The 15904-nt window shown below is 45.2% G+C and overlaps 2 protein-coding genes across 8 annotated transcripts; one reads left to right on the forward strand and one right to left on the reverse strand.

The window, feature by feature from the left end:
* Positions 1–3193: 3193 nt before the first annotated feature.
* SAMD15 (sterile alpha motif domain containing 15) lies at positions 3194–7476 on the reverse strand. Of its 3 annotated transcripts, XM_032110693.1 has the most exons (3): positions 7387–7476; positions 6919–7017; positions 3194–4527 (listed from the first exon to the last, which is right to left on the reverse strand). In XM_032110693.1, exons 1-3 carry the CDS (start codon positions 7396–7398, stop codon positions 4261–4263), a joined length of 378 nt encoding a protein of 125 aa, XP_031966584.1. In that variant the 5' UTR covers positions 7399–7476; the 3' UTR covers positions 3194–4260. The 3 variants fall into 3 exon arrangements, 2 of the variants coding, with proteins under 2 accessions (XP_031966584.1, XP_031966583.1); XR_004240587.1 differs by lacking the exon at positions 6919–7017 and having other exon boundaries at positions 7387–7470; XM_032110692.1 differs by lacking the exon at positions 7387–7476 and having other exon boundaries at positions 6919–7368.
* A 111-nt stretch (positions 7477–7587) lies between these two features.
* Positions 7588–15408, forward strand: TMED8 (transmembrane p24 trafficking protein family member 8). Of its 5 annotated transcripts, none has more exons than XM_032110687.1 (6): positions 7588–7754; positions 8783–8861; positions 11412–11541; positions 12451–12592; positions 12833–13132; positions 14265–15408. In XM_032110687.1, the coding sequence occupies exons 1-6, from the start codon at positions 7676–7678 to the stop codon at positions 14480–14482; spliced, it is 948 nt and encodes a 315-aa protein (XP_031966578.1). In that variant the 5' UTR covers positions 7588–7675; the 3' UTR covers positions 14483–15408. The 5 variants fall into 5 exon arrangements, with proteins under 5 accessions (XP_031966578.1, XP_031966577.1, XP_031966580.1 ...); XM_032110686.1 differs by lacking the exon at positions 7588–7754 and adding an exon at positions 7786–8067; XM_032110689.1 differs by lacking the exon at positions 7588–7754 and adding an exon at positions 10158–10222 and having other exon boundaries at positions 8781–8861.
* The last annotated feature ends 496 nt before the right edge of the window (positions 15409–15904 follow it).

Below are 15904 nucleotides of genomic sequence, written 5' to 3' on the forward strand. Positions count from 1 at the left end.
AGCACAGTGCATGTCACCGTGGAGTGACATTGCTTGCAGCAGTACCTAATTTCACACCTTTAATGCCATCAGCACAGATTAATTAATTTTAACGTAGGAGAGTTTGCTGCCACAGGGGGTCACACAAACATCAGAGTAAATTTGGATTCCAGCCTCCCTGTTGCACTGTGAGCTCTCTTTTTTTTTTTTTTTTTCTGTTGGTGTTTGTATTTTTTCTTACAGAATCATTGGGTTGGAAGGGATCATCTAGTCTATTCTTGCTTTAGCAGGGTCACCTAGAACACGCAGACCAGGACTGTGGCTATTTGGGTTTTCAGTATTATCACAGCTGGAGATGACTCAGCTTCTCCAGGAAACCTGTTCCTGAATTTGGCGACACTCACAGTACAAAGGTGGTTTTGTGTCTTCAGATGGATCATCACATTGCAATTTGTGCCCAGTTCCCCTTGTTAACTCAGAGAAGAGAGGAATCAGGGATTATTAAATAGCTTTTTACAGATCTTGAAAACTAGCCAGATCCCAAGTCTCAGCTGGTTCAGCTAAAGACTTTAAATCAGCCTGCAAGGACTGGGCCAGGCAGCTGAGCTCTCTGTATGTTATTCCTTCGTGTCACTCTGCTGCTGCCCTTTGCCAGGTAAGAACAGTGATGGGCAGCTGCCAAAGTCCCTGTCTGCCACTTTCGGCAGGCAGACAGTGCTACTAGTCTGGTAGCAGTGGTTTGTGTTTCACCTGTATGTGGCAAAGCACAGGTAATTGTGTTCCAGGGCCCAGAGGTGCTGGTTGGTCACCTCTCCTGTCTCTCTGGGCTTTTGAGTCCCTTTCTCGTTGCTTAGTGCAGTAGCCCTGCAGAAGCAGAGCTTTATATGCTTTTATAACAATGCTCAGCTGCTGGCCTAGGAGGACATTGTGTTCCTCTGCTGCCTCCTGTCACACATGCTGGCTGTCTACTGTCATTTGTCCTGTCACTGTGTACAGCCTTAACACCTCCATCCCTCCCTGTAAGAAAAATGGACCATGTCATTTCAGAGCCTGGAACTGTCACCAAACTTGGGAAGAAATTAAACTCTCTGACACTATCTTTGAGATGTCAGTGAGTTGCATCACTTTATTCTGGCTAGGATGTGCAGTGAAAATCATTCCAGTTGCACATGTCCCTTGCAAGACTTTTCACATATTTTTACATTTATAGAAAACAATCTTTGAGCAAACAAGCTCTATGTCATGAGTGTCTCAAGTCAATTTTTTTTATGCTAGCAGACTCAAATCAACACACACCTCATTCTTCTTAACACATACACACAAATTATTTACATTGATGCCTCCTTTAGAGTTAAAAGAACTCAAAGCATCTGGGCAAATTTCACTATTAAAGCTACTAACTTACATGTGGCCTAAAAACACTTCACAGTGCACCTTTCACCACACAGTTTCACTACAGGATTTACTGCAGGACTCAAACCTGCAATTTCTGGGTTTTACCACTGGATGGGACTCGAATCCATTGTTTCTACAAAAGGGGACCAGAAACATCGGAACAACCACCCTGTAATTACTGCATTGCTGAGTGTGCCTGAAGCACCCATGGTGCTCACCATGCCATCATGGCCCAATGGTTATATGACTTTATATACAGCCTGTAAAGGACTTCTGTTTACTCGGTAGACTGAGCTACATAAAATACAAGCTCTATTAGACTTGTTACTGTTAGTTTTAGCATCCCTCACCTAAAATGGTCCTAGGTCAGAGGTTTCAAACCAAACAGGTCTGATTGTCAGTGTGATTCCTCACAGCAGTGTGAGATGAGACTATCTCTTCACATCTGTGTGCACACTGGTAACTGATACTTGATTTTGTTCATCCTGCAAGGAAAATAAAATTCCATTAATAGCTGGTGGTCATTTTTTATGCAGGCCTGAACAGCATCACGTGGCAGAATTTGCCTCACCAGAAGGCACTGAAACTATGCAATGACCTCAGCTTTCCTGAATGCTGCCTCATCTGTGCAGAGCAAAAACCTTCCTGCCCAGGTTTGTGTGCAAGAGTTTTGTCAGCAAAGATTTTGCCCCTTCAGTTACTCAAGAGGAGAAAGTAGAGGGTTGAATGCTGAGGTACTGCTTGTCTCTTTGCTCTGCAACTTGCCTCATCTCACATAAAACATGGGCTGCCTTGTTGGGTTGGAAGGTGCTGAACTCTGTGCTGTCCTTAGGATGCATCTCTGCCAGAGGAATTGCCTTAGATGGTGTATTTGCAATAGAAGACCTGGACTGAGTTATTTTGCCCCTAGTTCCTGTTTGGCTACTTATCATGCTTGTCTGAAGCCACTGATCAATATTAGGGCACAGGATGCCAAAAAAAAAAAAAATCCTCTGGGAATATCTAGAGAGGACAGTTCTTGGAGGTAATGATCTTATGACAGTTCATGAACTAAATTATTGAGGATGTTAAGTGGAGAACACTGCTTGAGGGAAAGGATTCCTGCTTTTGCAGGACTGTTCTAGAGCCATTAGTCTCAGTTATACTTCACTTGGCAGAGTGATGCCTGGAACATTTTATATTCAAGTCTCTGAGTCTGATTGTTTCTCAAAGGCCCAAGAAAGAGTCTTGTAGTCAGACACTGAAGAAAACCACTGTTACATTATTAGGAAGCTGCTTTGGACTGTTGTTGCCCATAAATGGTTCCACTGGTTTTCCCTTCCCAGAACCTTCCACTGGTTTGACCTGACAGCTGTGCCACTGAGAAAGTATCTCTTTAGCCAGCTGTTAGAAAAGAGAGGGCTTGTCTGCTGCTATCTGATGCCTGGTGCTCTTACTGTACCAGGCACCCCCTGGAGACTGGCCTACAAAGCAATGTGGGCTGGTCAGCACCAAGACATCTCTCACTTCAGCCGTAGTGGAACCTAGTGTGATATTGGATGACAAGTCTCCATTCTCCACAGCTGCTTCCAATAGTTTCTCAAAATTCCAGAGGAAACTGCTGAGTATGATTCTAAATTCTCATAAACCATATTGAAGCCCATGAGGAATGCTTTGCTGAGATCTCATCCCTCATGGGACTAAGCAGGGCAAGAACCGGCACTGTTAACTCTCAGACTCTAAACTATTCCAGCCAAAAACGTACACATTTTCTTCTACGAGTTTCACTCTCTACACTGCTCAGCAAACTTGCTTATCCCTGGTTGCCTGAGCTTTTCTATTTTTTTTGTCTGAATTTGCTTACTACATAGTCTGCTTGGCCTCTGAACTGCTACAGTTTTACAGTGTTTCTATTGCAACTTCAATACAAAACTGAACTACAAAACCAAATCAGAGTTATTTTGTAGTGGCTACAGCTTCAGTGTAACAAACTATACAGGATCAGGCCCAGTCTTTTTTTGTTGTATTTTTTTATTCCCCATGAGGGATCTCAAGAAAGCCATTGAATCCTGACAACATACTAATGATTTTGTCAGGCGCACTCTTTCTGTTGAGCTAGGCTTTCATCGGCACTTCTACTTCCTTGCTGGTGAGAATTCATCCCACCCTCACCACCACAGACTATATGATATGTCCTTCAAGGAAAAAGGAAGTAACTGGATATTCTGTCCAAATCCACCTGGGACAAAGCAATTTTTACTCCCTAAATTCTTTAATTCAGTATTCTTTTATACTTTCTGCCGCCATCTATCATGTGTTTCAGTAGTGTTTACCATGATAAAACACTGCCTGCCTGGTTTTGCCTCACAGGAAATCATTTGTGTGGTGAGGCCAAGGATTAGTTTTGCATGTTGCACTTAGACCCCTTGCTTAATTATGATTGCTGACAGCAGCTGTTGCCACACCTGTACACCAGTTATTTTATATGCCATTTATCTTACATCTGGGCTTCAGAGCAAGCCTGGTCTGCAGACACTGAAGCCTGGGAGAAATTTATTCACTTGAGCATCTGGGAAGTTCTTATCAATTGCTTGTGCTTAAAATATGTCTATGATTGGTTTTTGGTCTCTTTTAATCAACTGTGAAGCAGAAGTGAAAGACAGACAATGCTACAGTCTGTTCTACAACCTCCACTTCACTTGGTTCCTGTAAGCAAATGAAGGATTGCAGAAAAGATACAATGTGGGAATGGGTTTGGTGTAATCAAATGTCTAAGAGCTGCAGTGGCAGTTTTTGGAATTGTGAAAAAGTGGAACTGTACTTCCTTGAACAATCTGCAAGGTGATGAGGGTACAGTCTGCTGTGGCTGCTGGGCTTCTTGTAAAGGCAAAAGTGCAGCATGAGTCTCTAATTCTGCCTCTGCATGTCCTGCGATGCAGGGAGAGCATCCACTCCCACCATGGTCTGGGATCCTTGCAAAGAAGGAACTGTAGTATAGGGGTCCAGTCCTGCTTTTTGGATAAACTGTGAGAAAGTGAGGGCATCTGCTTTCTTTCCTGTCGGTGCCTTTCTCTCTAGGAAGAGACCCATATTGTCTCTGTATGGGAGTGTGATGGATCTGCTGAAGAGAGGCTCCTCAATCCCCAGCAACTCTCGCACGTGTCGTGAAATTTCCTGAAATATAAGACAAAACACCAGAAATTCTCATTTCTCAAACCAAGACAACAGGGCAACAGCTAAAACCATCCATTCCATGTTATAGCAACAGGAAAAAGAAGTGATATTCTGAATTTTGGTACAGTTTCATGCTTGAAGTTGCAACACATGGGGGATCTGAACCCAAAAGCCCCATGTGACATTGTAAAAGCAGCGCAGATCACTTTCTCTCCAGATTTACTATCAGGGATGACATCACATCTGGTGTCTTAGTGGCGTAAATATAGCTCTGCTTTCCTCCTTGTACTTCAGGGACAAACAAGTTATGGGTGAATGAACTGCAGTCTCTTCTGCTTAATACAAAATCATGGATGTTTGTTAAATTATAATGTGAATGACAATCTACACAAAGGTGTAAAAAATTATCAGCAAAAACTCATATTGTTCATTTAGAAAATGATGAGTGTATGGTTGTCTGAGCCAGCTGGACCTGGAACTGTGAGTGAGCAGTCCCTTGTCATTGTTTTTGAAGCAACTTCTGAGAATTTAAGCATCTAATTTGACTGAAGCTTCAAAATACAATCTGCAAGATTTTACTGATCTTTCACAGTATTTGCTCAAAACCTTCCCTCAACTTTAGCTTGACTCTGAAGAGTAGTACCCTACTTTTTGTTATAGCAAAAGATCACCAGACTTGTATCTTGAGTGGTTTTAATATTTAAAATACCAGTACAGTGGGATTAAAACCAGCAGTAATGTCACTTGTCCATAGCATAGCTTCCACATAATTAGCTGCATAGTTCTCTACCAAACTGCCATTTCCCCTAAACTGCAAACAGTTTCTGTCTCACTGAGTTGATGCTATCACTCTTATTTCTATAGTAACTGTATCAGTTTCGACTGCTCACAGCCTTTCGTTTATATTTCTTGTTGGGAAATTGCAGCTTTAACTTTTCACCTGCTCTAATACACACTTCCTGAAACACCCAAAGGGCCACATCCTGCAGAGCTCTGCATGCTTGGATTCTATCAGATTAAAGTTCTTTAAAATACAAATAACTGGCAGGATAGGGCATGACCTTTGAGAACATCTAGGTTCCACTGAAGTCTGTGAGATGTTCCCAATTTACTTGCAAGCTTTGGAAAACATTACCAAGACAGTCTCATTGCCAAGCTTGCGGCAGTGTCCTGGCTGTCTATTGCTTATCTAAAGGATTTTCAGTTCCCACAAGAGGAAGAATGGGTTACAGTTGATACCTCTAACCCATGGCCTAGTATTACTCAGCAGTTGAACTAACACCATACATAATCCCTATACCCCAATATGAGGGTAAGGCTTCCAAAGGCTATAAAACTCTTGCCACTTTTGGAAAGCACAAATGACTATAGAGTCTCAATCTGCTTGTACCAGAAATATTAATGAAGGGTTGTGATCTGAAAAACTTGGTGTAAATTGATGCCTTTCTCTCAAAACAACAGGCAAAGTCATGGCACTAGTTAATGTTTTTGGTGGCATATTTAGTTTCAAACAAACAGTTAAGATTGTGCAACCAGACAGAACTGTGGTGAAATTGCATTTTGGTACTGTAGAATAAAACAAATTGCGTTAATAGTCTAATCACTGGAGCATAAAGCTTCTTCTCTCTTCCTGGAGTGAACTTCTACCTGTGTTTTCTGGTGAAAGCAACTTCAAATTGTGATGCAAAACAGATGATTTGGCTCTATAAATGCAGCCCAAGTCCCTCAGTGGTTTCCAGTAGGGAAGGGAAAGAGGGTAATGAAATTTAAGTCAACTTGTTGATTTTCTGAACTTTCAGGAAGTTTTGGAGGGCCAGGCTGTAGCCCCGAAATTCAGCCGTAACTATCAGTGTTTGCTAAAGAAAATATGTAGGTTTGAACCGAAAAAGACCAATTACATGTTCATAAAATGAGGAAGATACAGAGCTCGTGTTTGTGTCCAGCAAAGCGTAAAACAAGGAAATAACAAGTGGCCCTTTTGCTGCTTGAGATCAGTGGCTCAATTGCTGCAGGTTAAATCTAACTAGATTTTCAGAAGTTCTACAAATCAGTAAGTGGAAAATTACTTAAAAGAAATTCTGAGGGTGCGTGCATCTTGTTAAGCAATTTTATGGGGCCAGAGGGGAAGCATAACTTAAAGAAAGGCTAAGCACTTATGGTACCCCAGAGAAGCAGCCCTCGATCTGCAGCCAGCTAAAGACCTATACCTGAATAGACCTATGCTCTAAAAGCGTGACGGTTTGTGTAAATTCGGTTGTCCAGTTTCAGGCTCGCTGTCCGAATCAGCGCTCTGCAGACAGGCCATAGCCCAGCCCGCCTGCCCGCAGGCAGGGGCAGCGCTGGGCGCCGAGGGGCTGAGGGGGGAGCTCCGGGAGCCGCAGCCGGGCGCACCTGCATGTGCCCGAAGTCGGTGACGCCCATGGCGGGGAGGTTGGAGCAGTTGGCGAGGATGAGGCGGCGGCCGGTGATGCCGTTGGCCCTGAAGCATTCCTGGGCAGGGAAGCGGAGGGAAAGGCGGGTCGCACCCTGCCACTACCGGCCCCCCTGCGCTCACACACGCACACGCTCATACACACACTGAGTTCAGGGCCACCGGTCCAGGCGGTGCCGAGGGCGGGGGTTTCTCGCCCGGGCCGGCAGCCCCGCACCTCGTACTGGGGGAAGCCGAGCTGCACCACCCACTCAGCCACCTCGTCGGCGCTCCAGGACAGGAAGGGGCAGACGGGCCCCGGTCCCCCCACGCCCTCGGGCTCAGGGTGCGGCCCTTCAGCCACCCCAGGCCCCGCGGGACCCGGGCGCGGTTCCATCGGCTCCATCCCCAGGCCACCACGGCAACGCGTTCTTCCGGGACCCCGTTACCTTGGCAACCATCACTTCCTGGAGGTGCGCCCCGTTCTCCCTTCCGCCACTCCCTCCCTGCTCTCAGCCTGCCACGCCGCCCGCGCCCCGCGGCTCTGCAGAACTAAATGTTGATTGGCTGCGTTGTCGAGGGGGGAGGCTGAGGGATGAGCACCGAGGCGCCACCATCTCCCTGCGGCTCGGCTGACACGCACTCGCTCGGGTGTTTCCGTCCCCCCCGCTCGGGTGTTTCCGGCCTCCCCGCTCCGGCCGCGCTCGGGTGTTTCCGGCCGTCCGCCGAGCCGTGCCCATGTCGGACGCGCTGTCCGCCGCCGCCGGCTCCCGGTCCGAGCCCCCGGGCGGCGACACCGCGCCCCGGGGCCCCGCAGGTACGGGCAGGGTAGGGCAGGGGGCAGCCCGGGGGCAGCCCGGGGGCGCGAGTTTAGCGTTGGCCTTACGGGGAGAGTTTCCTTTACGTGATGGATTTGCTCGTTTCCGCCGGAGAAGCCGTTTTCGCGGTGTCAGCTCCCTTCGGAGGCAGTGCGGTGCCCGCTGCGGAGAGCAGCGCCGCGGGTGCCGCTCGCGGTGCCGGCTTTGCGGAGAGGGCCGGGCTGTGGTCTCTGCGCGACTCGGCAGCTCGGGCGCCTGGAACTGCAGCAAGAGTTCCTCCCGGTGCGGTGGGAAGAGCGAGGGTTGATGGAGGTTTGTGCTTTCCCCGGTGAGAGAGGCCCCGTCTAGCCGGGAGCTCGACTGCGCCGTGGGCTGCGTGCCCCTGGGCTGGAGCTGCCTCCTTCTCGCACCGACTCTTGAGAATGGCCAGCGGCTCCAAGGGGCATCAGCGACCTGCAAAAGCTGGAACTTGTCCGTGCCCTGTTCCCTGCCTTCATGCGATCGGAGAGCAGCGCTGTGGAGCGCGCCCCGCAGTCGTATGGGGACAGAGCTTTCTCTGAGTTCAGCAGACTCGGGGAAGACCAGGAGCCATCTTTATAGACAGTCCTTTTAGCACGGACCTAGCAATTTCCATCTCGTCAGTGCCCTTTGTGAACTGCTGCATGATTGCTTTTTCCAGGGCTTTGTCAGCTCAGCTTTACGTGATGAAATTTGGCCTTGTTCTGGCCTCCTAAAGCTAGGATTAGTAGTTCCTGAATGAACCCTGCTTCTGAGAATGGCTTTACACCAAAAACATGCATAGATTTTTGTTCTCCCTTTCCTAGGGTTGAGTCCCTTAAAAGTCTTTGTTCTGCAAGGTTCTAGATACAGCTCATAACATGAAAAACTGGTTGGCACAGCTCTTTGTTTCACAGCTGTGTCACCTTGTCAACGTTTGAGTGCTGGCTGCAGTTTTTTCTTCCTGTCAGTGTATTACAAACAACAACATTTATTTCACCTTCTCTTCATATATTCTGTTTGTTGTTAGAAAATGAAGACTCAGCCCAAAAGACAGAGCCTGCAGATCAGCTAGCTGATTCTTTGGAGTCCAGTACTTCGCAGAGCGGGTAGGAAAACCTTATTGTGTGTTATGCCCCACATGCATGACAGTCTGTTTCACTCCCCATGACCTTTCCTGTGTGGCAGTTTGTTCTGTGCAGGTAAAACGAAGGGGCTGGAGACTGGATTGCCTGCTTTGGGACAGTATATACCGGAATCAGTATGGGAGGGCCTGTTCTTACAGGTTTTAAGGTTGTTTTAAAGCTTGTGAAGCATACTTCATGGCTCAGCTATTCAAATCACAGAGTCATACAGCTTGAAAGGAACCCTGCAAGGTTTTATAACCCATTATAAGAGCTAGTACATTTTCAGGGGAAAATTTCCTGTGTCCTGTCTGAGGGATACTTCAGTAATTGAGCATGCCCACTGTCTATAAATCTGGAGGAAGCTGTTTTCTTGACAAAATTTTGGCTTTTTTTTTCATCATTTGTTTTCTGTGTCTCTCCATTAATGCTGCTGATCAACCCTGTTATCAGATGTTTGATTTGTTGGTATCTGCTGGGCATGTGGTGTTTGTAGCTAAGTAATTTTATTGGTTAGGAGCAGTAATACTGTGCAGTGAAGCTTCATTTGGCGTTACACATTTTTTGCACAGGATACAATTTCAGAAATGTGTAAGTTAGTTACAGTAGGTAAACCACAACTTCATCAAAAAGATGCAAAAATCCAGGAAAAAAAACCCCCACATCAAACTACCCTTCTTACTAAAACAGCAGTTTGATGCCATCTTGGTTTGATGCTGCTGACATCTCTATCAGCCTTCCTGTCTGTAAATGAGTTCTTCCATCTTTTTATTATATTCTCTAATTTTCTTTGAAGAGATTAATACAGACTGTGAGCAAAATGGCCAATGTAGATAATGGATACTTGTGGACATTACCTATTAAATTTGTCTTAATTTAGATCTTCTGTGAAAGGGGTGGAGATGGTCCAAAAGGTTTGTGTGAGGAGGAATCAGCTGAATCTGTCTTTGTAAGTCTGCTTGTAAAGCTTGTGTAACTCTTCCTAATCTTTCAGTGAGACTCTTGGGTATCAGTGGTATCTAGAGGAAAAAATTCCCAAGCTGTAAGCTCCTGTGTTGATGGAGAGCTTTTTGAGCAGATGTGTGCACCTATGGTAGCAACTGACCAAATAGCCCATCTAGGTGTGTTCATGCAACTGCTAAACTAAAATGCAAATGGTCTGGAAAACAACAGCATGGAAGTCCAAGAATTCTTCCTTTAAAAAATTGTTCCCACCACGTGTCCCTTCTTATCTTGTCCATCTGCTGCCATTTTGTCAACCTGTTACTCATCTCATTTTAGTTGTTCTTACAGACGTTCTGGTCTATTGTGCCAATTCTAGGAAAGGAAATCACTGTTGAGAGAATGTAAGTAAAAAATGGCTTTGTTTCTGGATAGATTCTGTAGTGCCATAGGAGTAACAATTTGAAAACAAAAGCCACATTTGCCCTGTTCAAGTCTTCTCTGTGGATGCAGAATTTGTCTTAATTGAGCTGTGTATATTTTATTTTAATTATTCCAAACTATACTTATGGTCTGCTTCCTTGCTAATGAGAGTATTTCTCATTTCTGAAAGGAGACATTTGAAGAAATGCATGTTTTTTCCATTCATGCTGTGTTCTCATGTTTCTGATCCTTTAGAGCAAGGTAGTTGATGTTGGTTTTATAGTGCTGTGAGAAGGTTTTGATTTTCAAAAGCGGAAATGTTTCTATTCTTACTTAATACTAGCTTGCTTCTCATAGAATTTTCACATACGTAATGAGATCATTACAGAGGACACTCTTCTGGCATCTGAGTTCATTTGGGATGATAAGTCCAGCTATAGACAACATGCAGCAATTTTTTTTTCAATATAATTTAGAAGAAAATCCTCAACAGAGAATAAATGCCAAAGATGTTTCCTTTCTTGCCCATTCTTTTCCTGCTATGTGCCATTCTTATTGTTTTAGCATGTCCATTTTCTTTTGTTACAGTCCTGTACTTGGACCTCTTTGCTTAGGTTATTGTGTTGCCCTTTGTATTTCTTACTGCTTATCTGTGGATTGTATTTGAATATGGCAAGGAGACACCGGGGTGCTCTCTGTCTCTGTTGGCGTTGCTAGTAGGAAAGGCATAATGGGTGACTTAAATAGAGGGCATTCTCAGGATGGCTGTCAAAATTGTTCTGAATTCTTTCACTGATCCAGTTGACCTCTGATGGAGTATGCAGATGCCATGCAGTAGCTGGCATAAAAGTAGTTGTCCTTTCTTGGGCAGAAAAGTTGCTGCTGCTGTCTCTCCTTAGTATACTGTTGGTGAGCCAGCATGCTGTGGGGTGAGTGCAGTGAATTTCTGCCATCTAAAGGATGGTAAATCCCACTGAAGTTGCTCCCCCTGGCTCACATGGAAGGTAGTCATGCAGAGATGGCAGGACTGGGGAGGGGTTCTTTGTCCAGTTGGCAGGTGCTGACCACAGAAGCTTGTTCCTTCAGTTCATTTGAATTCAGAGCAGTGACTCCTGTGCTGGCTGTGCCCTGGGTGCAAGTGCTGAATTGTACACTGTCTTCCTCCAAAAGGTCACAGATTGGGGCGCACCTGAGTACAGGCACAACAGAGCACTCAAAGGAAGAAGTTGGCATTCTGGAAGATCAGAAAGTGGCTGAACTAGAAGAGAAGCTGCCTGACCAAATCCAGTCCCTCAAAAAGGTAGATGTATGTTTCTTATGTCTGAGAACCAAGAAGTGCAGCAACAGTTCTCCCACCCTACTTATGTGCTTACCACAATGGGACTGAGGCTCTAAGGGTTGTGTTAAGAAAAAAGTAGTATTAACATAGATTCGGTTACATTTTGTCCTATACACCCGTGGGAGATAAATGGTATCAGTCTAATTTGCAAAATCCCTCTTGTGTCTTCAGTTAGTCCTTGCTTCCTAGCTGACTGAGGCTTCAAGGTAATTCTCACCTTCTGCTCTTACCTGGTGCTTCTGGAAATTCCATTCTTGCAGATTAATGGAAGAGGGAGCTGAAAGTCCCTTGTTTCTTCTTGTGAGCAGCCAATTTGTTTGCCTTACAGATAGCCAGGAAAACCTGTGCAAGTGACACCCAGTTCAGGACCTGTGAGTTTGCATATATGAGGAGAGAGGCCCTAGTGAACCAGATGAACTTCTAACTAGGATGCAGCAATGACAGTTTGATTGTGGCTGTAGTCTGGATGCACACAGAGCTGAAAGGCTCTCCCTAGAGAGATTGTGTGTTGGGAATTCTTTCCAAGAATAGTCAGCTAAATCTATGAGGCTGTTGCTTTGTTGAGGGGTGACAATTAACTCTGATGCAAGTGCAAAAATGCACCTGCTCAGGGACTCCTGGGGCAGCCAAGGGGGGTGTAATTTGTGACACTAATGCAGTGTTTTACTTCAAAGTTCATTACTTTGGTGCAGTGGGGGAAACAAAGCTGAGAGGTGTCTCAGAGCTGGCCAACACTAATAATAGAAGCTTCTGCAGGTCTGACTTGGTTTCATAAAGATGCCTGAATTACTATGGGTTGTTTCAAATCCAGGCAGAGACTTTTTAACCAGGATGGTCTTTGTGACAATGTTCCTTTTGTGCTTTGTGCAGGAAGCTGCTGTTCGGGTAACCAACTACCATGTACCTCAGGGAGTGGGGGATATAGTCATGATTCAGTCCGATCACACTGGTGCTGTGGATATCCTTTCAGCTGAGCTGGAGACTGCAGACCTCCTTGGGGAGCAGAGGAAAGGTGAGTCCTGAAGGCAGAACTCTGGATAATTTTTTAAGTGCCTGCCCTGGCTAGAAGAGCAGAGACTGTCCTGGAGACACTAATTCCTGCTGGAAATTTGGGCTCCTGGCTAGTGGAAAAACTTCACATCTGGAGCTTCTGGGAGCAGGCCCCTTTTCAGAAATAGCGTCACTGTTTTCAGGTAACCGTTTTTCAGTAGTGAAAAGTCATGTAAGCCTGTGATCATTTCCCTTGTCTCAGCTCAGCCTCCCCCTCTGGCTGCACCTACCATGTGGACCACCGAGAAGATGAAGGAATTCAAAGCCAAGATGGGAAAGGAGAAGAATGGCCGGATGGTGGTGAAGCGAGGCGAGGTGGTGACAGTCCGTGTGCCAACCCATCCTGATGGGAAATGCATTTGCTGGGAGTTTGCTACGGATGACTACGACATTGGGTTTGGAGTCTATTTTGACTGGACCACAGTTACTAGCACTGCCATTACTGTTCAGGTCAGTGAATCCAGTGATGAAGAGGATGAAGAAGAAGACGAGGAAATTGAAGGTTAGTGCAGGTCTTATAAAGGTTAATTTGTGGTGCTTGTTGCCATGCTGCTGAGAATATCTGTCAAATGCTATAATTTCCATCTACTTTGTTTAGTCAGCCCATTTGCTATCTCTGCAGCCTTTTGGGTTCTTGGTTAGAGTGATAAAAAAGCATTTGGCCCTTCCTGCTTCAGCATATCTTAGTGGGTGTCCTCTCCAAGAGCATTCTTAAAATTGAACATGTTGAAAAATAAAATCAGAATTTGCTCAGTCAACTTCTACCTGATAAAAAGATTAAAGTCTGAAATTTTAACCTGACTGATTTTCTTAGACTCTCAGACTGAGAAATTTTTGGTGGTGAGTGGAGGCAAAAAGATTTTGTTTTGGGGTGTTTGTTTTTTTAGTTTGTTGGTTGGTTCTTATTTTGTTTTCTGTTTGGTTGGTTTTTTGTTTGTTTTTGGGTTTTGTTGTTGCTTTTTGGGGGGGTTGGTGGGTTTTTTTTGTTGTAGTTTGTTTTGGGGGTTTTTTTGCTTGTTTTTTGGTTTTTTTTCTTGTTTTCTTTTTTTCCCCAGTACATCAGTAGCTCCTTCTGACTGTATTTGAAATGTCCTCTACCCGTGTCACTGTACTTGGGAAATACACAGCAATGTTGCGTGTTCTGTGGCTTCAGTGTATGTGTAACCAGTGTAGCTGGGAGGCTGGCATCTGAATTTTGCAGGCCCTGTAAACAGGGGTAGGTTCCTGTATGAGGAATCCTCTTGGAGAAGGGAATTGAGGATGTAGACACTATGAGGTAACAGCTAAGAGCTTTCCTGCCTCTCTTTGCTTCAAGTCTGTATCACGGGACTGCTGTTGTGTGTATAAAAGCAGTGAGGTGTCTAAAAGGTAAGAGAGGAGACTGGACTGGCAGTCTAGTAAATACTGTCCCATCAGTATTCCCAAAGGAACAGGTTCTTGGTATGACCTTTGTTATGATAAGGAAGACTGGACTTTGTGGGAATTACTTGCAGAAAGGTCAGAGGAGATGCTCTGGGTAATGCTGTCACAGTTAGCCTTCTGTATAGCTTCACGTCTGTGTTGCATTCTGGTTTTAGTCTTTTTCTGGCTTAACTGGTTCTGGCCTGCTTACTTGTCTCCTCTCTCCCATTCAGGACTGTCCCCTGTAGGTGATGTAGAGCGGGGTTCCAAAACCTATCTGCGGAACCGCTACGGAGAGATCATGCCTGTGTACCGCAGGAACAGCCATCGGGAGGTACAGGCAGGCAGCCACGAGTACCCGGGCGAGGGCATCTACCTGCTGAAATTTGATAACTCGTACTCTCTGCTCCGCAATAAGACTCTGTTTTTTCACGTCTACTACACCAGCTGAAGAAGAGGGAAAGGGCAAGGATGGCAGGCAGGTGATGGTGAGTGTAGCAGGCTGCCACCCAGCCCTGGTACCACCTGATGGGTACTGCTGTGTGACAGAACGAAGGTGCAATTCTGCCAGCTCTTCTTCGAACACGAACTGGTTTCTTCCCACGCCTTCCTTCTCCATTGTCCCAGGGAGAAAGGTAGTTGTGACTGCCTGGTTGTTCCCAGGCAGCTGCTCTTTCTCTAAAACTTTGGGAGGTCTGCTCCGTGCAGGCAGTGGGCTGGACCTTCACATCACAGCTGGCAATTGCCCAGAAGCCAGGTTCAGGTGGTTGTGGTTCTGATCTGTTGTGCTGGTACAAAATGAAGTGAAAATAATCTGTTACTGTTTTGTGAATAACTTTTCCAACTCTCCTGCTGCATCTGCGTCACTAGAGGGCAGCTGTTAGCTTCAGTGAGCCAGAAGCACAGCTGGCTTGTCACTTAGCCAGGGCAACCCCATCACCTACCATCACTACAGGCACCAGCAGTCTGTGCTTCCTTCACTCACGCAAATGGGTGGTAGTGTAGCTGGCCAGCAGCAGCCCGTGCTGCAGTGGCTTGGCAGTGCTACAACAGGTGGGCCCCAAATAGCAGTCACAGCTCATGTTTGAACGGGGTGGGAGCAGGGTGCACACCTCATAGTCCATAAGAAAGCTTTCCTACAGATTAAGAATTGGATGTTATATCTGTTGATTGTAGGTGTATGTAGATGATTAAAACCTCAGTGATTACCAAAAGTTTTTCCTGTAATCCAGATGCGAAGCAGAAAACATTACTTACTGCCATGCTGAATGAATACAAAACGGTTGGAATACAACCAATAAATATACAGGAAATGTTTCTTAGTAGCAGCATGTTCGTTCACTGGTATTGCAAACATATTTAGCAAGGAAAAGGCTCCCAGAGAAATGCAGTTTGTCAGCTGCTATTGCTGTTGCAAAGGTATTGTTAGGAAGTTCCCTGGCATGTTTTGGTGACTAGTGATGGTATTAGTTATCACCTTCTGCTTAAGTAGTGACTGAGTTGAACAAGGAGAAGTTAATCCATCAGAGATGAATTTTAAAACATGTTTATTTGTAACTGTTGTTTATTTTAATACTTTTAACTTGAAATTGTTCTCTTTTCTAAGAATACTGCTGTATTTACATTTTGATACCTCTTTGCAGAGACACAAAATGACTTTCCATGGTAATACTAGAAAAGTTCTGAGTTTTATTTTTAAATCATCCAGGTAAAGCACCTCTACTTGGTCCATTCCTTCTATTGAGAGGACATGATGGACAAAATTATTTGGGGTTGTTAAAGCCAAAGATTTTGCTCTCGTCGGAGGGCTGCATATTTCCTATTAAGGATATATTGTAATGCTGTGCAATTTGCTCCATATTCAAGCTCTTAC

This window comes from Corvus moneduloides, chromosome 6 (genome assembly GCF_009650955.1).
Source record: "Corvus moneduloides isolate bCorMon1 chromosome 6, bCorMon1.pri, whole genome shotgun sequence".
NCBI lineage: Eukaryota > Metazoa > Chordata > Aves > Passeriformes > Corvidae > Corvus > Corvus moneduloides.

Bases quoted from the DNA above. Each gene is read 5' to 3' on its own strand.
- TMED8 (XM_032110686.1), top strand. From the start codon at position 7,845: ATGGATTTGCTCGTTTCCGCCGGAGAAGCCGTTTTCGCGGTGTCAGCT. The intron at 11,542-12,450 runs GTAGATGTATGT...TGCTTTGTGCAG, and splicing joins AAATCCAGTCCCTCAAAAAG to GAAGCTGCTGTTCGGGTAAC. The intron at 13,133-14,264 runs GTTAGTGCAGGT...TCTCCCATTCAG, and splicing joins AGAAGACGAGGAAATTGAAG to GACTGTCCCCTGTAGGTGAT.
- SAMD15 (XM_032110692.1), bottom strand. From the start codon at position 7,343: ATGGAGCCGATGGAACCGCGCCCGGGTCCCGCGGGGCCTGGGGTGGCT. The intron at 4,528-6,918 runs GTGCGCCCGGCT...CTTATATTTCAG, and splicing joins CCGACTTCGGGCACATGCAG to GAAATTTCACGACACGTGCG.